Source organism: Amblyomma americanum, chromosome 10 (assembly GCF_052857255.1).
Source record: "Amblyomma americanum isolate KBUSLIRL-KWMA chromosome 10, ASM5285725v1, whole genome shotgun sequence".
NCBI lineage: Eukaryota > Metazoa > Arthropoda > Arachnida > Ixodida > Ixodidae > Amblyomma > Amblyomma americanum.
In genome coordinates this window covers 24,045,195-24,073,134 of record NC_135506.1, presented here as the reverse complement: position 1 = coordinate 24,073,134, position 27,940 = coordinate 24,045,195, and the positions used below count along the sequence as shown (strand labels likewise).

The 27,940-nt window shown below is 47.1% G+C and overlaps 1 protein-coding gene across 1 annotated transcript; it reads left to right on the top strand.

The window, feature by feature from the left end:
* The first annotated feature begins 98 nt into the window (after positions 1–98).
* Positions 99–26,417, top strand: LOC144108083 (uncharacterized). Its single transcript, XM_077641364.1, has 3 exons — positions 99–306; positions 2,804–3,952; positions 26,329–26,417. The coding sequence occupies exons 1-3, from the start codon at positions 99–101 to the stop codon at positions 26,415–26,417; spliced, it is 1,446 nt and encodes a 481-aa protein (XP_077497490.1).
* The last annotated feature ends 1,523 nt before the right edge of the window (positions 26,418–27,940 follow it).

The following is a 27,940-nucleotide window of genomic DNA, read 5'->3' as shown; positions in this document are numbered from 1 at the left end:
CCTTTAGCGACGACGTCGCGTCCAGCACCACCCGTCTTGGCCCGAGGCGGGACCCGACGCGGGCACGCGCTGTGTGCCTTGCGGTCGCCACCTCCGTCATGATTCTGCTGCTGTGCGTGCTGCTCGTTTTGTGGGTCGGGGGCTACCTGGACGTCTCCGGCGAAGAACTGCGCCGGAAGGCCAGCGACGACTCGGAGGGCACCTTCGCGCCGCCCTCTTCCTGCGGGAAACGTTGCTCGCAGACGGCGGACAAAGAGAACGCGACAACCGAGTCCAGCACCAGCGACGACGAGGTGAAGAACAATGGTGAGTGAAGGGTGGAAAACAGCTGCTCAGACATTTACAGAGGGGGCTGCATGGGAGAACTTGTCGAATATCGAGCATGACTGATCATGTTATAAGCGCAGAGCCTCTCTATTAATTTCTATGTGAGGGATGTTGTGCCGGCCATACCACTAAACCACACACTGGAGTCCATGGTAGAGAGGAGGTTGTCAAACGGCACTCGATAATCACAAAGTGAACAAGTGAGGAAAACAAACCTCAGAGTACTTGCTAACGTTTCGACGAGTGGACTTGTCTTCGACTGGGCGCCCAGACGAAGACAAGTCCACTTGTCGAAACGTTGGAAAGCACCCTGATGTTTTCCCTCCTTTGTTCACTTTGTGACTAAACACCACACTGATGTCTTAAGATATTTAAAATTAATGGTTTCTGCCAGCTGCTCTTTGTCGGCCAAAGCAGTAGTGAGCACAAAAAAAGCGCATGAATGATGTTCACAAACGATTATTAGGAAAGAAGAAAACAAAAAGAAACATTAAGTCAAGCCAAGTTACAAGTTACGCATGCTCTTTCACTTCAGAGAACTGCAGAGAAGATTCACAATTGATAAGAAAAGCACATGTGCATATGGGAACAGACAAGCAAGGAATGCCAAAAATACGAAAGAAATGAAGTGCTCTGCGATGCACAGTATTCCGGCAGGAACTGTGGGAGATGTTTGGTACTCAAAATGGGCAGCAGTTTCTGAAGTGTTTTCAATGTTTACAAGTGTTATGTTTCATGAGAATTAACAGCAGCCGAGAAAAAGTCGGGCGATGAAAGGTTCATAATGTTCACTGGTAGTTCGTTCTATTCGGCTATGTGGCGGTGAAAAAAGAAAATATGATGTGAATTTGTTCTTGTCTGAGACATCACAATAGTTTTATCATGTTTCCATCTGGGTGGACTGGTTCTGTTGAACCAATTGCTTGCCTTTCATCACCGAGAGGCGCTATCTATTTTTCCTTCATTAAATTATGCTGGTTTTCGCCCTCTGGAACATTCGATAAATCGCACTAAACTTTGGCCCGCTACGGTGGCTAAGTGGCTATGAGTTTCGGCTGCAAAGTCCAAGGATGCGGGATGGAAGACGTGCCGCCATGGACGCATTTCGATGATTGCGAAATAAGGAAAACACCAGTGCGCTGTGCGGTACAAGAGCATGTTACAGAATCCCAAGTGCTCGAACTTAATCCCTAGCCTTCCGCTATGACATTTGCCATAGCTCATGTGCAGCTTTTGGACCTTAAACACCACATACCATACCATATCGCACATCTCACCGTATCATGCCATACTATATCATACCATACCCTCCTATACTTTACCGTACAATACCGTACCATACCATACCCTTCTATACTTTAACATACTGTACCATACCGTACCCTGCTATACTGCACTATGTCGTACCATACCACATCTTACCGTGCCATATTATACCATACCATAGCGTGCCATACCATACCATACCTTACTATACCATAACATTGCATGCTATGCTTTACCATACCATATCCAGCATGTGAAGGACCAGAGGTCACAGACTCAGCTCGTCATGTGAGTCGCGTTGAGAAACCTTGCCGTGGTCTGGAAGCAGTAGATGAACAACCTGTAGGATGAAGAGTTGAAAGATAAAAGCAAAAATTAAAAAAGCAGAAATGCATTCATAATCGAAAAATATAAGCCAGAACCACAAATGAACGAGGTAATTGGTTAACCGAGTTTATTTTCATTTTTCTTCAGGTTCAAGAGTTCCCAGGCCATCCCCACGGAAAGGTAACTATTAACACTCGCAGGATTCGCCATTTAAGAATTTGTCACCAGAGATAAGGAAAGGAATAACGAGGGAAGTTCTTCCGATAAAGGCTCGAGTTTTCAGAGCCACTGTGATACACGGAAAAGCCCCGCGGGGCCCGCTTTTCAGGCCGCTGCACCCGAAATGATGTCTAAAAATTATCACTATTAGCAAAGTGGCAGTGTTCAGCTGCTTAAGACATATTAGCAGGTTTATTCTCTAGCCCCAACGACAGTCAGTACGCAGAAGTTGCACTGCGGAATGCAAGCTGAGCCCCTCTCTCACTTTGGTTTACCACACTGCTCACATTCACTAAATAAATCTTTATCTTGTAAAAATTAGTATGTTACAGCTGTTATTTAATGCCTTTCCTCCATAGTACTATTTCTATTCAACTTGAAGCCTTACGCACAGTATTAAGGGAAGAGGTAGCTAACTGTTTTGGGAACTTAAAATCAGGTATCGAATGAATATGCACTGGCCTCTGAAGCGCAATGAGTAAAAGCCTTAGGTCACGGCTGATTTTCAGGGGAAGCAATTTGAGAAACAACGGGCCTCCATTTGCTCTACCCTCTCACATTCTTGGCACAGTGTACGGCTGAAATCTCATCATTGAACGCGACTTCCTAATGTTTCCGAGGACAATTTGGATTTGACTTCTGTTCTTCTATTTCTTTTCATCAGTCGCCAGACGTGCCAGTGAATCTACCACCACTGACAGTAGCAACGTCCGCGAGTCCTCAGAGACACGACGGCAGACCCACGGCAGCAGCAAAGTTGTCGGCGACATCTGCCTCAACACATATCACACCGACGACGACGACTTGGGTAACTACCAAATACCGGGCGAGGGCAGGGCGTCTCTGGCTCAATCCACAATCCACCACTGCGACGTGTTCATCCGGTGCTGCTACTACCTCGAAAACAACATGACTCTGCGCATGGACACGTCCCCGTCAGGGGCCCGATCAGCGAAAGACATGTACCTCCACACCTTCACAAAAAAACGACGTCCCTTCTTGAACGATTACCATAGTCGTGCTAATAGGGCGCTCGTTGCGGTTCGTTTTCGAGGATCTGCATTCCGGAGACTTCTGGAGACTGGCGGACAGCAGGCTAGGAAACTGTTCGTTCGGAACATCCTGCGAGTGGTGCGGTCGAACCGCTACGCCGGCGTTCGTCTCTGGTGTCGAGAAGAAGATAGTGGGAGGATCGTTCATCCAGGTTTCATCCGGGTTGTACGGGACCTCACTGCAGCCCTGCGGAAGGCTAACTGCACTCTAGGGCTCTTCCTGCCTTACGCCAATCGTCGTCGCCCTGGAGCCTACGCGAACAGACTGCGACTGTTGCACGGTGTCTTCCGGTCACCCCTATCGTTGTTGCTGTACCCGACGGCCAGGATCCTACTTCGGAGCAGCCTAAGCAGCTGGACGTCACCATCCAAGATGGTGGTCATCTCTGGAGGCAGGCATCCCTCAGGTACTTCATGGGCACCTTCGGTTTGCTACCTGTTCGTTTCGGCGACGGCCGTATCGGTGGTTCTGTCCAACGCCACCGCATCCTGCAGCGACGCGAACGAAGGCGTCTCGACGAAGGCGACGTTCCTGAGCGGCAAGGAGTTGTCGAGGTTGTGCCGTTCGTGGGACTCGTCGTGGAAGGTGTGGTCACACCCCTACCACAGCGTGGTGTGCCCCGGTGGTCATGGCGGTGGTAGAAACAAGGAGGCACTTGTCTTTCAGACTCCGCTCCAGGCGTGGAAGTTTCGCAAGGAAGTGTTGGCTCACGCCCGCTCGTCCTGTTTCGGGTTCGTCGATGATCGACGGGGCTTCCCACGTACTTGCCAGTTTACATCATTATCGCTGGCGAGACCTTAATCAAATACATCAATATCTAAACATGCTTATTGTACACTTATGTGGAAAACGAAGCAAACCTAAAGAGAGCATTGTAGAACATCTAATCCTATTCTCCGAAGAGTGCACCGCGAGCCAGAAAAACATCGCCTCATAGACTTGTGCTGTTTTCCTCAGCCAACCAACCACCTTACCTAAGGATGACTCCCGTATGTTGTAGCAAGAGTGCGCGTAACATGTAACAGTGACGTGAACTGAGTTCCATGCATGGACGTGCTAGAATTCATACTTATTGTTAGTCGTACAAACATTTGTTGTTATTTATGTTCGGGCGGTTCGTACTATGAAATGAAACTGAATAAATACTGTAAAATTACTCCGGACCAGTTTGAGATTATTTTCAGCATGGATTCAGAGGTCGAGGCGAAACAAGCGATTGGTGTTGTGGTAGCTGTTCTGAAACTTATGTACTTCAGGAATGCGCAGCATTCGTAGAGCTTGCTTTGCTTTCTTTCTTTATTTTTCTTACTATCAGCCGGCTACGTTCATCATTTGGCGCACACGTTTTTTTCTCCGGAATCATGCAGACGTGATTAAAATTAGCCTAAAAATTGGTTTATGTTTGGCTTCACCGCAATACTACTGTTTTAAAGACGAAGCAAGCTTTTCTAAATTGCTTGAGCATTCCTTTCTCTTAAAGCGCATGGACTTTTAATGCATTATTGTTACAAGGCAGCACGAGCTTTGTAGAAAAGCAGTCAATAAAGAGAGATGAAGTAGACTTTTCGCTGCATGCTTGCACATGTGCAGTTGGGAGCCTGACGTTAAAAAGTTTCTTTTCTGCCGTAGCTGAAATTTGCCCTCCCACGTTCTGGACTCCGAAACTAGCACCGTCCACACCGTTTTACCTCGATTTCCACACCATGCTTCGCATCCCCCATGCCTTCTGCAGAAAACCCGTGTCGGTGCCTTATCCATGCTCCTGTCAAGGGTGCGCTTTAGGAATAGAAATTTAAAAGTCAAAGTCAACGCATTCTTTATTTTGAAAGTGCAAGGCATTACATAAAAAAATATTTGGACCGATAGCCGTGCGGCTAGTGAAACCGTCCCGTAAAAAAATAAAATAAAAATGTGGTTCAATCTCTTTTCGCTACTGTGGAATTGATCGTGTTATAGCCAACACAATTTCACGTTCAGCAGCTAATTAGCGGCGTGAATACCGGCGCCAAGTAGACTTCTAAATTAATATTTCACAACAGTTATTTTCTGTTACGTCACAAACCAATACGCATGCCTCGACCTGTGGTCAGGCACCGATGAGGTACGATACGAACGTCTGCAAGAAAAAAAAACTGAATCGACGAAACACATACGCAAGAATAACAAAGGACGAGAATGTCTGGTACCTGCATGTTTCGTCCCTTGAGGGTTACTTTTATTCTTCACATGAAATACTAATCAACTAACCCACTTTCCCAATCTTCTTCAGTATAAATACAAGTGTGACTCATCTGAATTCAAGCAGCGTTAAGATAAAAAAAAATCTAGATAGCTAGAATTATGTGAGATATTGAGGTGTCACTTTTTTCTCAGCAAAGAGCGCATTAAATTTTAGTTCTTCCTATTCCACATGCCCTCACCCGGGCCCAAGTGCTGCAAGTGAGGAGGGAAATTCGGGAGTTCCGCTCTTCCAAGCAGCGGCATCAACCAAGGGCTGATGGATGCTTTCGTTGGCTGCTGCTCCGCTAGTCCACTTTCTCTTGAGCCCCACCGTCCCCACCTGACTCGCGCACTTTCCATTTCGTTCCAAGCTCCTCGAAATCCCACCAATCCCCTCGGAGGCCCGACGGGGGGATACCCGCTCCGTCGCTCCTTCAGATACAGCCGCGTTAGACCAATTCCACCGGGGGATTATACGGGAAAGGGTTGCTGCGCCTCGGCTTTCGGAATAAGATAGCTTCGACTTTGAGCCTAGCGCTAAGCCCAGCGTCCAACCCCTGGTGCTTCTTACTGCACCAACAGGCCCGTATGCTAAGAGCGTCAGGCCTCGTTAGGAGTCACGCGCTATATTTTCTTTCTCTACACCTTTCGCCGTGTTAAGGCGAGACTCGTATATGCTTGGCTTGGCGTCGTTTTCAGATTTCTTTCTTTTTTTCTTTTACAGGTATAGCTGTTAAGCGCCCGTTATGGGTTCCGCGCTGTCGTCATAGTAGTAGAAGTAGTATGCCATAATAGTCGTCGGCGTAACCTGTGAATGCGTTGCCGTGGGAACCACTTTGAGGATTAGGAGGGTTTCAGTGGGTGGTTAACCACGAAACTATCCGAATGGTGCTTACCATCGAAGGAGGAGGGTATGGTGAGAGTGTAAGAAGACGCAACTGGCGGGCGTTTACCACTGCAATCCCCCCGACGGCAGCTACCCTGGAAGAAGGAAAAGGGAACGACATGCCTACAATTCACACGGTTTGTGGTCTACAGTTCCTGGTTTTAGTTACAGGAAGGCCACCCTGGTTACGTGTTGGTGGCCTTGCGGCGTCACCACAACCTGCCCACCGGATAGTGAGCGAACTGCCCACCATGGCAAGTGGAATTTTAATGACCTGCCCACCATGGCAAGTGGAAGTTTAATGACTGGTCACTCGGTAAGAGCAACCTGGGGCACAGAAGCCCACCAGTGGTAGTACTTGCCATCGCAGGGCATTGGCGCATCGCTTAACCGCTGCACCACTGTGCCATTAGTGGTATGAGGACTCCCAGCGATCTATTTATTTAAGGTAGAGGTTGGTCTTCTGATCATATGTGATTTAACCGATTATGCTGTCGTGTCATACCGTTAAGTTTGAGCTTAAGTGTCCCCTCCAATTTTTTTTCGCAGGTGGTTTGAATGTGAATGTGTTTCCGCCCTTTTGTTTGTGATTTTCTCAGCAACGCAGCCAACGCCGGCATTGTTCCACGGACACAATCTATACATCCTGCTTAATTTGATATTTTCATGTAGTGTCACTGAATATTTTTTGCTTCCTATGATGAATCCCAAGCCGCCCCGACACTTGCTTCGCTTGGCTCTTCGCACAGCTGCGACGCATTCGTAATGCAGGCTGCTCTGTGAGCGCGTCAAGTTTAACACGCACTCACGAAAGCTTGAGCAGGAAGACAGTTTTTAAAAAAAACTATGCAAATATGAGAGGTTGTAACGTGATGTGGCAACCGTGGCGGTCTGAAGCTGATCGTAAGTTTGCCTCAGTGTTTTATAGCGAGAACAGATTCTTCATCACCGTTCATCTTGTTGCAACACATACGTCTTCTAGTTTCTTAGTGTGTCGGCGGAGATACGAGGATGATGAAACTCGCTCCGATCGTGAAAAGCAGGAACAGAGGACGTTGCATTGCCGAGGTAGCGTCTTTAAACCGGGCACAGTGGAGCCTGCGGCTAGACTTGGAGTAGTTGTGTCTTAGGTTCGCCGATACTCGACGTGCTGCGCATACAAAGAGAGGCAAACATATTAATTGAATGTGGTATGTTGGCAGCCTATATACATATGACTTCTTTCCCAACAGTGCGCTGCCCGTGACGTCAGCCGTTTGCAAGCCATTAAATTCTGAACAAACAATTCTAGTTTGCACACTTGCCACAGGCCGCGTAACGGTAGTCGTGCAAACTATAATGGCGTAAAATCCTGAAAAGTAGAAATCAGAGCCATTGTGGAAACCATTCGCGCCTTTGTGAATTCTTGCACTGCTGTGCGGAACCGAACTTACGCAGTGATTGCCAGCCTTCGCTGGCCTAATACATTCACTGTTTCAAAGGGAACAAAACGCAGTAATTTGTAATTTGAATCAAAGTTCAGAAGCATACTGGTGCAGTATGAATGTGCGAAACAAAAGTGTTGTTCTCTACTCACTAAATATAGGCCGCGTGAGTTTGTATTGCTTGTAATTAGCAGGTTAGATAATCAACTCTAAAGGTCTGGGTTTTAGGAAAACTTAATCTTAGACGTTGTACAGCATCCTAGACCATTTCTAATTCTCAATCATCTAATCATCAGTAATATAATAGGGCTTCTTTTTTTCAACTTTGAAAAGCAAGCACGCAAAACACAGGACGCCTTTTGGAGTGCGTAGCACATGGGAACAGTGTGCATTGAATTACCGTGAACTAGAACGCCATTTTTTTTAGGTACGAAATTCTTTTATCTCCCTTTGCCGGCGCGCCATGCACAGAACATAGGAAGAACACGGTGGCGAGGTCAACAACAGTGTCTCTAGAATGTGTTATGCTGCTTTCTGCGCATGCGCGGGCCGCGCAAATCATCGCAGCGTCAGACTGAAAACAGATTCGTCACAGCAACTACGTTAGCCTGGGCTAGTGCTGCAGCAAACGTATCTGCCGTCTCTGGCAAAAGTAACCGGGCAACAGTGGTTTGTTTCTTCGCCGCGTAGCGAAACACTTATGGCATCCCTTAAGCAATGAATCTGTGTGAAGTAATGTGAACCATTGTCCTCCCGTTCTGACACCTTTCGGTCTTTAGGGGTGCGTAAAGGCTCCGTTACATTGTTGCCAAGCAGAAACATGTTGCTCGGTTGCTTTTGGCAAAGTGGGTACGCTGTGGTGCAAATCGAAGGGGACACATTTAGTTACCTCACCTACAATTTCATGCGATGTCGATGGATCTTTCCTGTGCCTAAGTAATACTGTCGTCCACAGACCTGTCTAGAGCGCTCGAAATACGTGCCGTCTGCGCTCCGCAGAGCGCAGAGCGACGTCTAGCGGTAGCGCCTGGTTCGAGGTAGGAAATCTCTGATGCTAATTCGATATTCAAAGACACGCTGTCTCGAACCAGGCTCTGTCGCTAGGCGTCATTCTGCGCGTTGCGGAGTGCAGACGGCACGGAGTTTGAGCGCTCTAGACAGGTCTGTGGACGACTGTACATGTCGCGCTGCTTCCATTACCCTCTGAGTCTCGTTTCGACCTTTTGGTGTTGCACATACATACCCATAGCAGCCTTTCTTTGCAATGTAATACACTTAAACGGGCCAGCATGGCGCCATTAACGCGGATTTTTTCAGTATATTTTGTTGCCTTAGCTCTTCTGTGTTGCATGGCTACACGCTACCACATGTCTTGAGATTAGTTTACTGCTGCTATAAACAAAACAAACAAAATAATAAAACGGGGTATCTGTGCTCCTTTCATATTTTGTAGTTCGTTGCGCGAACTTTATTTAAATATATGCGCCATCTAGGCGAGCAAATTGTTTTACTCAAAATCTCATGTTGTGCCATGCAGTACCCAAATTAAACGGAGAAAATTGTAAACATACTCTGAAACCTTCTGATTGACACACGATAATTTAATTGAGACACGAATAAGAGACGATACACTCGCACAACAACCCCCATCAACGTCAGCGCATTATCACTGAAGAATAAGGCCAACTATTTTTATTCTCCTATACTTAACGGGTTGGATTTCGCGCCACAATGCCCGCGCCAGTCTTCCCCAAGACCAAGGTATGTACAGTCAGGCGCAATATCACCTGCAACATTCCGGCAGAAACTGTGGTGGTTTGCAACTCACACCGATTGCATCAGCCGTTAGGAACACTACAGAAAAGGCGGCCTTTTCAACTGGTAGCTAGTTACATCAGATTTAACCCTAACATGATTCCGGGCTTCTATGAGAAGGAAGCTCCGAGCGGTCGTCCCGCACGTTGCTAAGCTCAACTGTATATCGAAGAACATGAGCCTCACGTCCTCGCTAGACAGTTCATGGATCCAGTACGTCGTTTGCGCTCTCAGCAGCGTTCTGATACTAGCGCTCTACTTTCAATGGCAGCACCTAAGTACAAATGAAACATCATAATTTTTTTATTGATTATACTGCCAATTTCCTAGCGGCAAAAATAACTCCGTATGGTGAACTCTGCTTCTTCCTTTTTGAAACCGTCGAGTAAGCCTGGCCGGTGAAACGACTAGGAGGGGATATGATTGGTCGGCCAAGAGCGCAACATACTGCTGCTGCTATCGCGCAACTTTTCAAGTCGTTGTTCAAAGTATCTCCACGTTTTCATTTTACGCCTCACGCCACTCGAGAAAGCTGCTCCCTGAATTACGTTCTCTTTCCAATTCTCTCCAACAATATGCAGCGTACTGGGCAGTTATGTGCCCAACTAATGACACCATTCGAAAACTTGAATAGCGTTCAAAAAAAGCGGGAAATAAACAGCACCGAGTCTTAATGACGAGGAAATCCCAGAGAGAGCAACAGGTGCTTCCTAGCGCCATCTAGTAAGGCCATAAAACAGGACCGGCAAAGAGAAGAGCTTCTGCGGACACATCCCATCGTGCTCCAAGAAAATGGGCGTCGTAAAAATTAATCTTCGCCGTTCTTCGCGCCAGGAAACAGTTCTTCCCTCTCCTAGCTACAGCGGTGAAATGTTAGTTGCTGAGCTGTTCTCTCTTGCGTTTATCTTGAAGCTGCTTAAGCTCCGTCGTTACCTATTTCTTTTTGAAGTTAAAATTTTTCTTCTTATGTCGATTTGCTTCTTGGGCACTCTGTGCCATTCGTGCATCTGGAAACGTTCCTTCGTTAACAATCTGCGCTCAATATGCGGGTGGGCAGCAATAGAAAGCACGTTTTTCTATTTGCCCGCGTTTCTCTTTGAAATGCGCTGGTTTGTTTGTTTTTTTCTGCATGGTTTCCCACTCGACTGGCTGCTGACGGAGTGGATGCTGAAATATCGTTAATCCGGGAATATATCTCCCACAGGCATCGTATTGCGTAGATGCGGAGAATGTGATGTGCTGGATTTATGCAACCGATGAGGGTTGTAATTAGGGAATGTTCTAGCGTAGCCCAGCGATGCGTCTGCAAAGAAAAGCTACGGATATTTATCGAAGTTTTCATGGTTACGGAATCTTTTTCTAAACATATTAGTCCTGGTCCGCAATCAGCACGAAGTTTTCTTGAATTGCGAAGATTCTGAGAAAACTGCGCACTTGCCCATCGTAGCAGCTTGGCTGCAGTGGGGTATATGCTAGTAAGTGAATACAGTGTGCTTGGGTACTTCCGCTAAATACACTGCTTAAAAAACGTAATGCTTAAACATTGTAGCAAACCAAGAAATTGAAAATAGTTTGCACCGAAGACATCACTTCGTGCAGTTTGGCAGTTCGTTGTTTTTACGACTGTAGGCATTCGCAAGCAAAAATAAAAGTGACCGCTGCGTCCCTATAGAAGTCCCACTTTTGCTGTCATTCCGAAAGGAGAAAAACAAAAGTAATAACAAAAAATAACATTACGCGCTCAGACCACCCGGCTTTTTTCTATCTGTGGAAATAATTTCCTTAGGCAGTGACCCCGAAGCCTTGAGTGATCTCTTAGCGTTGGTATGTGCTATTTGTGAAGACGGCACGAAAAAGCTTCTTCATGACCAATGCCCAAATAACTGGAATGATTATAAATTCACTGCAGCCACCTTTAAACGCACAATTTCACGTGCGAAAGACTAATATGACTCGGAACATTTCGATTATCTTTCAAAGTTGGGAAACCGACGTGCACTTTTCGGCTCTATGCGGGCTAGAAAACAACTCACGACCTCTCGTGATTTACAATCATTAGTTATGTCATCTAAAGAAGCTATAGAAGAGGTTTAATTAATTGCCACGGGTCTGCAAAAGCGGTTCTCGCCCCTACTACCTTTGCGACCAATGTTGTTTGCGCCAGTGACGCCAAATAATCTTGTCTCACAAGTTAGTCTATCAGAGCTTTCACAAGTTGTTCAGAGATTGCCAGCTGCTGCTCGCGGTCCTCATGGTGTCACTACAGAGATGCTCAAGATTCTATTTGAGAAGTGTACTGACTCCTTCTTACACCTGGTAAACTATTCTATCAAACATGCTTGGATACCTTCTGAGCGGAAGCTGGACAAGGTGATTCCTTTACTTAAAAATCAGGGTGGAGGCTATATCTTCTATAATATTAGGCCTAGTTCTTTAACATCAAACGCAGTAAAATTAATAAAAACGGTGTCACTAATTCGGGTTTCAGACTTCGTGGACCGCAGTACTATTCTCAGCCCACGTCAACTCGGTTTCCGGCCACCATGTTCGATATGCAATGCACATGCTGATCTTGAGAGTCCAATGCTCCTTGGCCGTCGACAACACCTGTTAAGTGGAAGCCCACGGGGACAATGCCCCCCCCCCCCCCCCCGCACCTGTTACCAGGAGCGATCATGCCCGGGGGGGGGGGGGGGAATCGAGGAATGTACGTCGAGGCGTGACGCCCGCTTAGGGTGAGAGCTGCGCATTCCACTGGGCTCGCGACAGCCCACGGGGCCAATGCCCCCCCCCCCCCCCGCACCTGTTACCAGGAGCGATCATGCCCGGGGCGGGCCCTGGGCTCCGCCCACTGGTACATACGATGCATTTGCTTTGCTATTGGTCCAAATTGGGCGAGAGCTAGATTACTCAAGCTCCGCCCAATTATCGAAGGGGTTAAAACCCGCGGGAAACGACGACTTGGGACGAGCGCGCCGAGTCTCAAGCTCGGCCGTTTTTAACAGCCTTTTTTTAAACTGCCCTTTTTTTTAAACTGCCTTTTACTCACCTGTCTTTTTATGTCAGTGCCGTCTTTAATAAATAAGTTTTGCTTTGAGAAGCTGGAATTGCTGCCCCAACCGGCAACGTGTCGCCGGACGAAGACCTGAAGTACACTTCGTACTGCTAACTGCCGTTCCCATCGGTAGGAGGGCAGAGGAAAGTTAAACTGGTGCCGTGACCAGGATCGTCTGAGCGGCTTCCTGCAGAGCGGTTGGAGGCAGTACCTTCAGAAAGATTGACGGAGCACAAAATCTTGGGGAGAAGCCCCGGGGACCAAAGTCCAGGCGAGGCCTCGGAGTCAAGGCTCCACGTCAGCGCTGAGGGGCCAGTGAGGCGAGACCGACGGAGCGAAGCGCTGCGACTTCTTCGGCGCCGGCGGCTGGCGACTTTGAAGGCCGGGAGGACGTGAAGGGCCTGCTGCGAGCTACAGATTCCGGCCACCCTTCTGCGCCTCAGGACGTGACCTGCTGCTGCCACGAAGCAAGTGCCATGACCGACCGCCCGACAACGGAGTGAGTTTCCCCATTTTCACTTTACTTGCCTCGGGAGTGCTTGAGCCGTAGGGTTAGAACTACGCAAGGCACAATGGCTACATTCAGTTGGCAAAGTGAGTATGGCTGTGGCTATGAGTATGAGTATGGCTCTGAGCGCGCAGAAATGTCAGAGGCCGAGCGGGCCATGGAAAAGGAGCGAGGCGACGCTATTATCCAAGAGCTGAAGCGCCAGTTAGCGGTAGCCGAAGAGAAGCTACGGCAGGAGAAGAAAAGGATTGCAGAAGAGCAACGCTCGCGGAGAGCGGCGCGTGTATTGCAGGAGCCGGCACACGCCCAGCCTTGCTGTATCATCGCCAAGGACGCTGATCAAATGCTGATCGATGAGGCGAATAAAGAGGATAGCAGCAGCGTAGTTCAGTCCGTTCCTGTTGAGAACAGACAAGAGGAATCACGGGTTCCTGCAAACAGCGGAGCTGTCGTTAGCGTCGAGGAGCCACACATTGTGCAGTCAACCACGGGTGTTGACACACACAAACACCCCTTGATTCCCAGATCGGAGGTGGGCTCTGCGCATGTGCCTGGGAAAAATTCGACCAGCAATCAGACCATGCAGGCCGAATATTGCGAAGCAGCCGAGCATGTGGTTAGTGAGGCTAATGCCGCTGATGAGCGCAACGGCATGAACAGCTCAGCCGATCGGGATGCCCACTCCGACCTTTTGTTACCAACGGAAGCAACAGCATGCCGGACAGGGCTTGGCGAAAGTGGAATGTGCGTTCAGACAGCATGCGCCGCACTCACAGCTGCGTTGGAGAAGCCAGCACCGCAGCTGGGTAGCCAGGGCTGTTCGGAGCCAGAAAACCTAGATTGGTGCACCGCCGTGAAAGGCTGGCCTGTATATGAGTGGAATGTGAGCCACGAAGACTGCGACGTCCTTCCGTGCCCTGAGAAAAGCGAAGTAACAATGCCGCTTATAAGGGCGAACGGTGACGCATGCTGCGATCTCCTGGCGGGTCTAGTCGACAGGCGGATTGCAAGCCTAGAGGTCGCTGGTGATGAATTGGTTCAGCGGAAGATTCCACATTCAACGAAGCCTTCTGGCTACGAGCACTTACAGCCTTTCGCGGAAGCTTGCGCCCCATATGCGCAGACTGTCGGCGGCTCCACCGAGGTAGAAGATGGGCAATGCGACCGGAGAGCAGGGCAAACGCCAGAATGGTGCACGCTGCATCAAGTAATCTTCACTTCTATGCGACCGGGCGGCGTATTCGATCCTGGTGGTCAGCGACGAACGCCTAATGAATGTATCTAGCCTTAACCCACTCTGCCACTGCCAGGCTACGATAAGTGTGAAAATGACCTGTGGCTCGAGCACACGATGGGGCAGTGAGTGAGAGTGGGGGAACGTGAAGAGTGACTCTGAAAGTGATCGGACAGTCTCATGCCAGTGTGCTAATTATGTTCTGTGTGAACTGTTTTCCGTTGCGGCGTGTATGCCACTTCATGAGAACTGGAGTTTTATGTTTTCTTCATTCGGTATTTACTTCCAGTGTTGTTGCATGTATACTTTTTCTGATTTTACCAGAGGGTTTCATTTGTGCTTGTCATCCTGCAAATGAAATGTGTAAACTATGCTTGCTTCTGCATGCCTGAAGGTATCTTCCCTAGCATGTTTTTTTTTTCTTCCCAATTGTTAGTAGAACGCAGAAACATTTTTTTGTTGGTACAGCGACCAGTGGAGGCCGGGTCCCCTGTGCTTTCGCGCGTTTTGTATGTTCTTGAAGCCCGGATTCATTGTGCTATTGTGGGCTTCGGTATGTTGTTTGTACAGCAAGTGTCCCCCCAACATTCTTGGTGGGGAGGTGTTAAGTGGAAGCCCACGGGAACAATGCCCCCCCCCCCCCCCCCCGCGCACCTGTTACCAGGAGCGATCATGCCCGGGGAGGGGGGGGGGAATCGAGGAATGTACGTCGAGGCGTGACGCCCGCTTAGGGTGAGAGCTGCGCATTCCACTGGGCTCGCGACAGCCCACGGGGCCAATGCCCCCCCCCCCCCGCACCTGTTACCAGGAGCGATCATGCCCGGGGCGGGCCCTGGGCTCCGCCCACTAGTACATACGATGCATTTGCTTTGCTATTGGTCCAAATTGGGCGAGAGCTAGATTACTCAAGCTCCGCCCAATTATCGAAGGGGTTAAAACCCGCGGGAAACGACGGCTTGGGACGAGCGCGCCGAGTCTCAAGCTCGGCCGTTTTTAACAGCCTTTTTTTAAACTGCCCTTTTTTTTAAACTGCCTTTTACTCACCTGTCTTTTTATGTCAGTGCCGTCTTTAATAAATAAGTTTTGCTTTGAGAAGCTGGAATTGCTGCCCCAACCGGCAACGTGTCGCCGGACGAAGACCTGAAGTACACTTCGTACTGCTAACTGCCGTTCCCATCGGTAGGAGGGCAGAGGAAAGTTTAACTACACCTGTATGCTACTTTGGTTAAGCTAGACGTCTCCAAATCTTACGACAGTGTTGAACTCTCCATCCTAACACATAGGTTACAGTCTTTTCAGTTTACAGCTTATTTAGTTGCGCGGATATCTGCATTTTTCTATAACAGAAAATTCTTCTGTGTCCATACTGGTGTACATTGCAACGCGGGCACTTATCAAGAGGCAGCAAGCATGTGAAGTTTCAATCATAGAAGTGACAAAAACCAAGCGATCAATGCAACGGTCAATATCAATTCAACAATAAATACAACAGTCAAAAGGCACTTATCCGAAAATCAAGGCATTGTTATTAGACTACATCCCGCTACTTCCTCAGTCATTAAAGACGCTACGGATACAACAGCGGTTCTGCATCCACATCGACGCTTCTGACGTCATTCTCAACCGCATCAAGCCGCTGTAGAGAGGAACCCTTTTCGGCAGCTCTCGTATCTGTGATCTCGCTCGTTCGTCTTTCCAGAAGCGATTAAAGTTTAAACGACGCTTGCACCGGCGAGCGATGTTCAACGCTCTGCGAGCCCGAAAGACTGAAGTACGATTAAATTACGAAGCGTGGAAGCGTTATTCACCTTTTTTCCTCCTCCTAGTTCGTTTCTCCTTAATCTGCCCTTAGGCTGTTTTTTCTGCCGCATCGGAAAGCCGTGCAGCGAAGCAAACCTGCTGTATTCATGGGGTAAGTGATTTGGCGCGCGTGTGCGGGTTTGAACTTAGCATGGTAAAAGCACATGCAGCATTGCAGTTTCAAACACCCCAACAACCAAACTCAAATAATTGAAACTGGTCGAAGGAGATGAAGTTAACAACAAAGAGGAATAATCAGCAGGTGATGATAAAGAAGGTGACGAAGAAGGAAGAAAGAATTAAGAAAGGGGAAGAAGGAAACTTTATTCAAGAGAAGCCCTGTGTCTAGGGATTATTACTCTGTAGTGCTTGATCTTGTTGTGCTTTTTATGATCGTTTTCCATTCGATAGCACAGAGGCTTCAGATGGTTGTTACTGCAGTGTTATAAACATCGCGGACAGGACGGAACTCTAGGAAAAAGCGCACACGCGATAGCTCACTTAAAACTAAAACTTTACTGCTTGTGTACCGGGAAGAAATTCCATTGTGCGTAAACAACAATAAAAATAAGGAATCACTGCTTCTTAGTGATTACCTCATAGTGATACGTCGAGTTTTCTCCCGGATGTTTACTTAGTGGTATATATAGCCGTAAAACAAGCGATAAACTTTATTTGCAAGACAGTGCTATAGTGAGCGTGCGAAGGTGGCTCAGAGAAAGATGTGGACATCAAAAAAAAAAATCAGATCCTAAATTTTTGTTCAGCTGTCTTCGTACAGGAAGGCCTTCAAAGCGAAAGTCTTGCCTTCATGTGTCTTGCCCCCAATTTAGCCAGCTGTACACACTAGAAAAAAGAAATATTTTACATGCGCGTGGTAAGCAAAGAAGACGCTCTTTTGAACTAGAGGCCACCACGCCAAGCGTGTCTCTCGAGTCGAAACCAGTTCTCTCTCTGTCTACAATCGAAACGTCACCGCAAAAAGATAGACGGGTGGTCGGAACGATAAAGCGCGGGAGAGAATATGGTTCTAAGAACAATAAACGGGGCTGCTTCTTCAACGACCGGTTTATAAGAAAAACATACTTGCCACTGTTGCCCACTTCCTTGTCTTTTTACTTTCGCAGTCTACGCGCAGGAGACGCCTGCGTAGAAGCGAAGGAAATGGGGTTAGACAAGAGGATCCTCTGCTTGATATTCCTGCTATATCCTATACGCGACCTCATGAGTAAAAAGAGCCTCCGTGACTCCACACGACGTGATGCTGCCGACAGCGGCAAACAAGTTTAGCGAGTTTCCGCACCTCGCAACGTCAGAAGAGAGCGGGCACATTCGAGCGATAAAATTCAGCTCGAATACTTCGCACTTCGTACGCTCTTATACACTTTCTTCTCTCTAATTCTATTAAGAATTGGCTTAAATTTATATACACTGAAATACTTCTGTGTGCCTGGCTTTAGTTTTCTATTTCTAATACAATAATTTCAGTATCCTGCCTCAGCCGGTCACTTAGTTTACATTTATTGTGTGCTTTTCTTGGTTTTTTTCACAGGAAGTCATATCAGTTGTAATGTGTCTTATTTGTAGCACTGGCGCCCTAGTCCTGCCCAGTTTGGCACGATTTCCTTAGTTTTCCGATGAATATGAGTGGACGAATCGTTGATAAGCACTGACTTTTGTTGTCTTTTGGAACTAAGAATTTGTACCGAAAATTTCAGCAGGCCCGTACTATAGCTTTCTCATCGCTACAGCATCCGGTGACCCTCTTGATGCTACGCATTTTAAACGCCTTTTCCGACATGCCGAGGAGAGAGGCAGGTTTATTTTGCTTCAGGTTTAAGGCTTCTGATGAAGAATACTGTAAAGACCGTGGAAGTGAAGCGCTGATTGCAATTTAAGATAGCATTTGAAAATCTCAATCCAAACCAAAGGGTGCGGTTTAGAACACAGCGGCTCGAAGACGGCTATTGTTGCGGGTACTCAGCCGTGGCTGACGTCATGGTCTCAGCAGGTTTTGTCAGTGGCAGTGTGGACATTCTTCGTAGCGTATGTGACAGAAGTCGGCTACGCACAGAGCGAATTAACAGCTATTAAAGGTTTTTTTTTTTACTCATACGTTTAGGTGTTTCAAGAAAGATGCAGTTCTGATTATGCAGGATGGACCGCATTCAAAGAGTCTCAAATCACCGACACCAAACCCGCTCATAAAACGAAGGAAAAGCGTGCCCATGTTTCGTGTTTGTATTTGTAGAAACATGGTGATGTTCTACGCAGACGTTAGGGCACCGAAGCACGCCTGAACTTCTGGCAGACAGCGTAAAGGAACGTAGCGGGAATCCATGCAGGACGTGAAAGAAACAACGAGGAAGGAAAAAAGTTTCAGCTTTTGTAACCCGCACGCAAGCTGTGGAAACACGCGCTGTCTGCGAGTAATGGGACTGGCGGGCCCCGCGCGCACGAGTTTGTTTCGGTCCGAATCGATTCGAAGGCTGTTTCCAGCCGGCTTCTTCCAAATCGCATCCATCCTTCTACGGCCCAGTGAGTGAAGAACAGGCTCCCGTCCGCCCTCTTTCCAATTCTAAGCCCGGAATCCCGAAGAACACGCGCGTCTGTTTGGCTCTAACGTGTCTTGTTTTAAGCCAAACGGAACAGCAGCGTTCTCTTTACTTGTTGCGTTTGAGTTTGGATTGTGGAATGGGAGGAAACTCGTTTCAACTCGCTCGTATTCGCGAGGCACGCATGGCGTGTTCGCTTTCAGTTTAATGGAGATTCTGTCCTTGTTTACTGTGCACGACAGGGAGAAAAGTCCATGTTTCTAGTTTGCTAAACCACAGGGAGATGTCGTTGAAAATTTAGTCCTCGCTGCGCTGAGATGGCAACGTGAAACTTTCTTGTGAAGTGAACCAAAGTTGCCGCCGTCGGGAATTGATTTCCTGAGCCGCGTGCAAAGCTTAACTCAAAAGAGAGCGCGCTTGCTTGCTTGTGCTCATTTGCGCAATCTGCTTGGCGCAAACTGCGCAGCTCTGCGAAGAATTGGAGACAGTATCAGCCAATAAGAAGTATAATGCGCGGAGCTGCTGGCAGGAATCAATGGTTCGTGATTGGCTGTCTTTCGTTCCTCGGCGAATGACAATAGCGGGGAATATTTCGACTTCCAATGCGCCGCTCGTCAGTCTGTAGACGGTCTAGACTATATAACTGTCGGTGCTTGGTGCACTTACAGACTCCCGTTAAACTCTAGTTATCTTCAATGAATGAAATTTGCGCGGCATTTAGTCCACAAACTGCCAATAGACAGTCATGCAAGTTGGGCCCAATGTTGACTTTGAGGACAAAATTTTGTGTCTTCCTTATGAATAGTCTGAATAGACTTTCGTAAGAAAATGGCAACCATTTTTTGTGCTGACAATTTGACAGCTTCGCGAACTAATCTCACGACTGGCTCTGCGTAATCTACATCTATCTGAAATTTTGCTACGCTTTGTGAGACAGTGCATCTTGCTGCTTTTTTTTTTACAGCACTAATGGAAATAGCATGGCTTCTCAGCGCAGAGACCTCAAACTCAGCTGACCTGTATCAAATTCAAATAATACTCTCGATTAGTGCATTTAGGTTTGGGGTGCTGGTTGTATTACTTGCACGCGGTAGCGAAAAGTTAACAAATGCGAGCTCTTTCACTGTTTTCTGCAGAAGAAACAGGCCCTGTAGATTTTTAAATTTTTGTTACCTTAACTCCTTACTCTCCAGCGTTCCCGGCAAAAAAAAATGAAGCATTGCGTCGTGTCTCTCGCTTTCTTTGCCGATAAAGTAGGGCTCGCTAAGTGATTATTAATTATTGACCGACCGACCGACCGACCGACCGACCGACCGACCGACCGACCGACCGACCGACCGACCGACCGACCGACCAACTGACTGACTGACTGACTGACTGACTGGTTGATTGATTGATTGATTGATTGATTGATTGATTAATTAATTGATTCCAGTAATAAATCTGACAATGTAAATTGTAAGAAACTTCACCTTTGCGTTCGAACCACCACAGAATAGAACAGGTCGGATACACATCTAGCTAAGAGAATTCGTTCGTGCATCTGAAGGAACTGAGGTAGCACTTCTGTCAAAACAAATTTGTGCTGATCAGCGCAGCTGTGTGTGTGTCCTCTCTGTGTCCTCGCCTACCAGCGCGGCCGTTCCATGATGTTCGATAAATACCAGCTAGCCCACCAACACACTGTACAGGAGGTATGGACAGTATAAAAAAAAAGAACGGTAAAACTGTCTTTTTTTGAGCGTTGCAAAAATTACACTGCGTAGACGATGTTCGCGAAGGTCATTCATACTGTTTAAAATTTATTGCAAAATTTTCTGTCCCATGAATGCATTTTAAATAATTGCATGCTCCGAGGTTGTAGGCGACGAAGAGAAAGAGCGAAAAAAAAACTGAACAAAGCATCCATAAAAGCGTTGTTGTACAATCACAATATTTACGGGAAGGGTGGATCCTGTTCAGCCCTCAACGTTTTATTTCGCAATATTTGCCCTAACCTTAATTTAGAGTTTTCTTTTTCTATAGTTAGTTATTTCTCTTCATCCAGTCCTAAATTTCTCTTAGCAATTCCTCACTGACATCCTAAGACACCTTGAGCAGTGTGGAAATCGGCAAATAACAAGCAAATTATTTCATCGCAGCGGATGAAAGGGTCGAATGTAGGGTTCACAGATCTACGTTTTCTTGCACTTGGGGTCCCAGCTTAATTTTCTGCTCGATAAACTCTTCTGCCGTTGTAAGAAAAATATAAATTCAAAGAACGACCAAACGCATTTCTTCGCTTATGCGAAAGCATTATAGTGCCCCGTACAAAATCAGATATTTGCAACGGAATTCAGTGTTTTGCATTCTCAAAGCGCTTGATGCCACCGACACCAGGGGCATCTAACGTACCAATATAGAAACGTGGGTGTAGAAAAGGCTGTAGAAACTATGGCAAGCATTTTCTCGAACGCCATTAGGAAGCGCTTCGGAATGCGCTAATGCATGCTAAGTAAATTCTGTGAAAGGGTGTAATTAAAAAAAAAAAACCTGACGTCTGACTGCTTTCTTTCAGGGAAGGAGCGCTCCGAATGATGCCTGAATGTTTGCGTAATTAGGGCCTTAATTCGTCTGCCTAATTCCTTTCCCCCAATTAGCATTTACTGTGCGTCTTGAGGAGCGGCTGAGCCTTGAACAAAGGTCCTCAGAAGGAGCTTCCGGACAAAGCGCCAATGCCCTTCACTTCGCTGAATGCCAGCGTAGAAAGAAAGGAGGTTCACTTAAAGCGTCCTGTTCATAGTGAGCACATTCCAGCTTTGAGCTCCATTAGTCTGAAAGCTGTCCTTAATACGCTTTATGAGGGGAATAATATAAGCCCCTTTCTCTAGTTCTTTACTACGATGTTAGGTGCGAATTGAAAGAGGTTACGCTGAAAGGGGTGAAGAATACAAGCCTTTCCATGCTTATTCACTGTCGTGTGAGGAGCGGCTCTGGGTGCTGGTTACTGGACGTCCAAGTACCTGAAGCGGTATGGCTTTTTCATGGGAAACACGACGCCCTATATGTGCTGTGGCGGCCTTGTAAGGAAACGGTACGCATTTGAACAACGCGTTATGAAGACTGCACTTTAAAACATTGATTTCCAGTGTCAGCAATACATTTTCAGCGTTCTCAAAGATTCTTCATTTGAGCAAAGAGCACAATGTACTAAAGAGTGAAACATGTTCTCGGGAACCCACGCCAATAATTTCTCGCTTGAAATGTTTATGGTATGCGCGAACTATAAAACGATTAGCAGGCGGCGGAGTCACGATCGGTGCAACGTCAGCAGATATTTATTACCATCGAGTATCCACAGATGCCTCTGCGTCGTGCCGAGAAAAGCTTCTTGTTAATCTGCTGCTTATTCCTCTTAATTTCCCACTCTTTCTGAGCTCACCAGCAGATATCGCGGGAGGCCTTTCGACCTACCTACGCAGCTATGTATGCAGCGCGAGCTTACATAGGCGATACACACGTTCTCTCACAGTATAACGTAGTCCACTCCAGAAGACACCATCTACGCAATGGCCTATGTTCTACTGTGACTGAATATGCTCATAGATGGTGACTTCTGGAGTGGACTGTGATGTGGACTGTGTGGATTGATTCTGTGCATAGATGGTGACTGCGGGAGAGGAATGTGTGCTATTATAAGAGACTGTGCGCATAGCGGGGTAGATGCGACAGGCTTTAGGACATTGTTAATATAGAAGGGACGCTACGGTGGAGCAGTTGCCGGCAGAATAAGCAAGGCTAACCCCACCTGTAGCATCCAACACCTCAACTCAACTCAACTCTACATCGAAGAGGGTAGTCGTTGCTGCTATCCAAACGAGCTCTGCAGCGCACACTGAAGTGCGTCGCCACGAAGTACAGGGAAAGATTTGGACCTGCGAAATATTGACGTTAAATCTGTATAGTGCCTTTCTGCATTAATAGGGGTCGGAATCACAAGTCTAGATATATCTTGATCTCACGTGTGTACAAAAGATTTCTTCTGGATTATTCTGAGTTGTGGGCGGATCACTTTAGAGGGGTACAGACACAAAAAATTGAACTCTAACAAGCAATATGCTATCTTTTATGGGCGTAAGGAGATGCCTTCTAGGAGGTTTAATGCGCGGGCGTTCAGGTGCACCAATTATTGTGACGTCACCGAACCCTGTGGTCGTTCTCAGGAACAACCAGTGCTTGCCGGCGACGCCTATGTCATCAGTATTAGGGTAGTTCAAGGTGGCCAGGCGGCCGTGACGTCAACGTGGACTTGCGCCGACCGAGACCGCAACAGCCGGTACAAAATAGTTTCTAATGAATTATTAACGCTGCGCTCTCGTGTTTTTAGCTTAATTCATGATTGATAGGCCCATAGGCCTATTACAAGGCAGAAAAATGGGCCCACAAGAACTTTGTGTGTGTGCTTCCAAAAATTCGTAGACATTGTGCTAGGCTGCCATAGGTGCTCTTTTTACTCATTGTATTTTTTAATTCAGTTAAAAATCAATTATTTTTTACTGTGCGAGCCGTTACTGGGTGCTAACCCAGAGTCGTCACGTGGTTGAAATGCGCATAATTGATGCAATCGGAATACAGAGAAAGAAGAGGGATAGAAAAGAAGAAGGGTGAAAATGAAAAGACGCCATCGTCGAAAAAGAAATATAAAGAAGAAAGAAAAAGAGATGGGAAGTTTCTAGAAAGGCAGCTCAAAAATAGGGAGCCACAAATATGCGAGGCCCGCGAATAGCGCATATGCGCCACCACCTCCGAACTTGAAATAATAATAATAATAATAATAATAATAATAATAATAATAATAATAATAATAATAATAATAATAATAATAATAATAATAATAATTGGTTTTGGGGGAAAGGAAATGGCGCAGTGTCTGTCTCATATATCGGCGGTCACCTGAACCGCGCCGTAAGAGAAGGGATATAGGAGGGAGTGAAAGAAGAAAGGAAGAGAGAGGTGCCGTAGTGGAGGGCTCCGGAATAATTTCGACCACCTGGGGATCTCTAACGTGCACTGACATCGCACAGCACACGGGCACCTTAGCGTTTTGCCTCTATAAAGACGCAGCCGCCGCGGTCGGGTTCGAACCCGGGAACTCCGGATCGGTAGTCAAGCGCCCTAACCAACCGAGCGCCCTAACTTGAAAGATTTGAACTTCTATTTATGAGCGTCGAGCCTTTCTTTCGTGCACATACGCAAGTCCTCGCGAAGGGTATCAGTGTTGTCATGGCACTTGCTCTTTGTGTTCAGTGACATGGCGCATTGCTTCAACGCGAAAAAAAGATGAACAATGCACTGCTCGCGATTCCGCGAGTGCAAAGCGAAAACTCAATAATGGAAAAGTGTCCGTCATAAGGGAGTAGGTGTGTAATGTCGTGACTCTCGTTAAATAAACCCTCCCACACTTATGACCGCGAGCAGGATTCCAACCCGCACCTGCACGAACAGACAAGTCATTGCTTTAGACCACGTCGCCATTGCCGCTGCCTCCAATCGAACTTGCCAAACTGCGAAGCTCGCGTTTTGCTCGCAGCGCTGGTACTAGTTTGCACAGTTGCTCACAGAGGGCGTTACAATCCTGCGGCGCACTGCGTCGCACGTTCAAGTTTGCTTCTCGAAGGTGTCTGGAGTGGTTCGCAAGTGGATGCGCCGGTGATTTGCCTTACGTGGTGTGGAAGTTTACTGCTTGTGGATGCATGTTTTCAGGGCCTTCTAGTATGCATACTAGATCCAAAGCGACAGCAAAAGAAAACATACAAAAGCAAGGGGATGGTTATGCGAATGTATTGCCGTCTCATACTCCAGATTGTGACACAACAGCTTTTGCTTGCTTGTTTCTTGAGTTATTTTCCTCTCAAACAATATGATGATCGATTACCAAATCGCCTCATTTTCTGCACTCTCGGAGCATGCGGCTTTGCGGTGTTTCCGGATTGCACACCGTGACGCTGAACCCGATGGTCGCACATTGTGCATTCCAGAAAATATACACCTCCAACTCAACAGCAAGCCCATTAAATATTTTCGCTGTGAGAACTTAGAGTGTACGCTGCGGGAACAGAGCATCGCTCTTGCGAATCTAAACAGCACTGTTCAGGAACGTTAGTTATCTGTAGACTACTTTCACCATCTTGACGACATGCTTTGCTCCATATTTAACTAGTGACATAAACGCCCTATCGAGTTCAGTAACGTCGAACATTGGGCCAGTTGGTAATTATTCACCGTGAAACAACACAGACAAACAAGACTAAACACAAAACATGTTCCGTCATGTTCTAGACTATTGTAGCTCTAAACTTGCACTATGCGAAAGCTGCTTGTTATGCGACCGCAATGCTGCAGACTAAGCGGATTTATAGACCTAATGAAATCAGTGAAGTACATGATCAGAACTTGGTATTGAAAAAGCAATACTGTCGTATGCCATCTCTGGGAACGGTTTAACCGAGAGAAGCTTTTTGCGCTGCGCGTTTAGCGTTTCAACAGTACTTCCTCTTGTTTGTGCGCCCTGTTTCACGACGAGCCCTATATGTCGGGTGTTCCCTTTACGCGCAGACGCACTGGAGTTTTTCGTTCAAGATACATTTTCTGATGCACCTCGCAGGAGACGATGGGTGATACTTGCCCCAGAGGGTTACTAACTGATGTGTGAGAGGGTTACTCACTGATGATCCTTGCCTGTGACAAGGCAAGGATCATCGCAACCGAAAAAGTAGCAGCATCACGACTTCATCTGGAATCCCTAATCTCACAAACTACGTCGCACACGTTAAACCGGAACGATGGTAATCTACACCCGGTATACGGACGCTCCTTGCGCCGATTATTCAATCATATTTAAACGACCCTTGTTTGATGATGAATTCATTGTGAACAAGGCTTCCGTGTGGAAGCCGAACCGTCAAGAACGAACCTTTTTTTCACTGGTCGGCGTCTCTTATTTTTTCAAATGTACGCTCCCGGCCAGACGGGATTCCGTCACACGCTCAACTTCAAGGTATAAAACGATGGAGCATTCGCACGTTCGGCTACGTTACAGTGAGTTTTTCGTGTTTTGATCCTGCAAACACCAACCTCATTGCTAAGCTCTGCCTTTTTTTGTCGCTTCCTTTGTACTTTCCTTTAGCATGATTATTTTGTCGCATGACCAAGGAAGTGTTCGAAGGGCAAGCGAAACCGTCCGTTTATGAACGAGTGCGGCCAGTCCGCCGACAAAGGCACAGAAAAGGAATGGTCCGAGGCCACCGGACGCAAGAGCGTCGCCTCGCTCGTCCGTCATGCTCCAGCAACCCCAGCTGACGCCTCCGTTCGGAGTAGCCCGAAGCAGGCACCAACGGCCAAGTATCGCAGCCCCTCAGGGCCGAGGAACCTTCCAGGCGATAGTAAGAACGCCTTCGTTAACGGGAGGAACTGCCGCTTTGGCGGCAGCTGGGTCGATGCACGGCCTTCATGGATACAGCACCATTTGTGGGAACAACAACAACAAAGTAATCGTTCCCATCAGGTAGCTGCAGATTATAAACTGCGAAATTTGACGGCGTGTCCTTTAAGGTCGCTCCCTGTGCGGTAAATTGTATCTGGCCTGTTTGTCCCATTTCAGCGGAGGACAACAGTGACATTGTCATCGACAGCAGCAGAAGCAACAACACGGCACCATTGCAGAAACGCGAGGAGGAGCACTTCGCCTGACGGATGGCGAGCCCTGGTCGGTCTTCATTTTTCTTTTAGTACAAGGTTTTCCCGTCGCATATCGTTCTGCATTTGCGTGTTTTGAATAAGAAGCTCTGGAGCTATAACCACAGGCAGCTGCTGTTCTCTTGGCCCTTCATTTTGGTTCCCGTGAACTCTGCTTCATTCTTAACTATGCCCTTCTCTGAGTAGGGAACAGGCCTCTGCCGTCAAGCTCTTCCCCCGGAGCACACAAGAGCCTTCACTCCGTTCTTCCCTCTCTTTGTATATCCTTTTTCTTGTATCTACGTCAGCTTTTTATATGTAGTTCAAGTCTCTATTCTTAATGTAGCCCACCACAAGAATGAGCCTACACGATGCCTTTTCAGTTTCTACTAAATCTCCGCGTTCATGCACTACAACGGAACGGAGCACTCCTGATGCTTCGTTATAATTTCTTTTCAGCGATTCATCCCTTGTTTCTGGCCGCTTCGCCCAGTATACATGTGCTGTCAGTGTTCATCTGCGTTCGTTACGCTGGTTTCTCTCTACTTCTGGTTCTTCTTCAGCCTCCGTCTGCCCGACGGCGGTCGTAATGAGGGCTTAGTGCCGTGCGGGGAAAACGTCATTGTAAATGGCCCTCGCCTTTCGCTAATGCCTTTCGTCTTCACTCGGCTGCTTGTTGAGAGACTTTCTCTTCTGGGTCCCCTTGTGCGTGCCACTAATGGAAAGAAGGAAATAGGGAGATAAAGAAAGAATTAAACAAACAGGAACGAACACTCGCGAGGGACGGGGATGATATCAGCACTCATTAAATGTCTACGAAACAGAATCGCTAGGCTGCTGGCTATACAAATTGACGCTTTTGAAATCAATCAATCAATCAAGTAATCGGCTATACAAATTGACGTGGTTTAAATCAATTAAAAAAATCAAGTAATAAATCAATCAGTCAATCAATCAGTCAACCAATAAATAAATAAATAAATCAGCCAGTCAATCAATCAATCAACCAATAAATAAATAAATAAATAAATCAACCAACCAATCAATCAATCAGTAAAAAGGAAATATCTCCGAATTTCTTTGCCTTCGGCAGCCTTCAAGAGAGCTACAGTAGGGAATACGTTATTTTAGACGAATTTACAACCTATATATAATTATTCCTCGGGCAGCAGCGTCGAGGTCAGCTGTCTACAATAGCCGAAGACGTCAACCAGCAATCGCCGTGTGGGAGCATGGGCGCTAAAGTAATGTGGGGACTACAGAACGGCGGGACAGGAAAAAACGATGTGCTCAAGATTTGTATCTGGACCGAGAAGTTTAGACATGAGGGGCAAGAGCGATAATAGTAAAGGTATACAGGCACGATGAGTTATCTCTGTGCATCCAGCATCCAGGTCGAGGCTCAAAAGAAACCAACTATACGACACACTGTCATTTGACACAATAGAAAAAACTGCATGCCGAGTGGGATTGGAACCTCACCACAGCAAAACAAGCAGCCTACTTGGGTTAAGACTCAGTCTATTCGGTCATTGCTG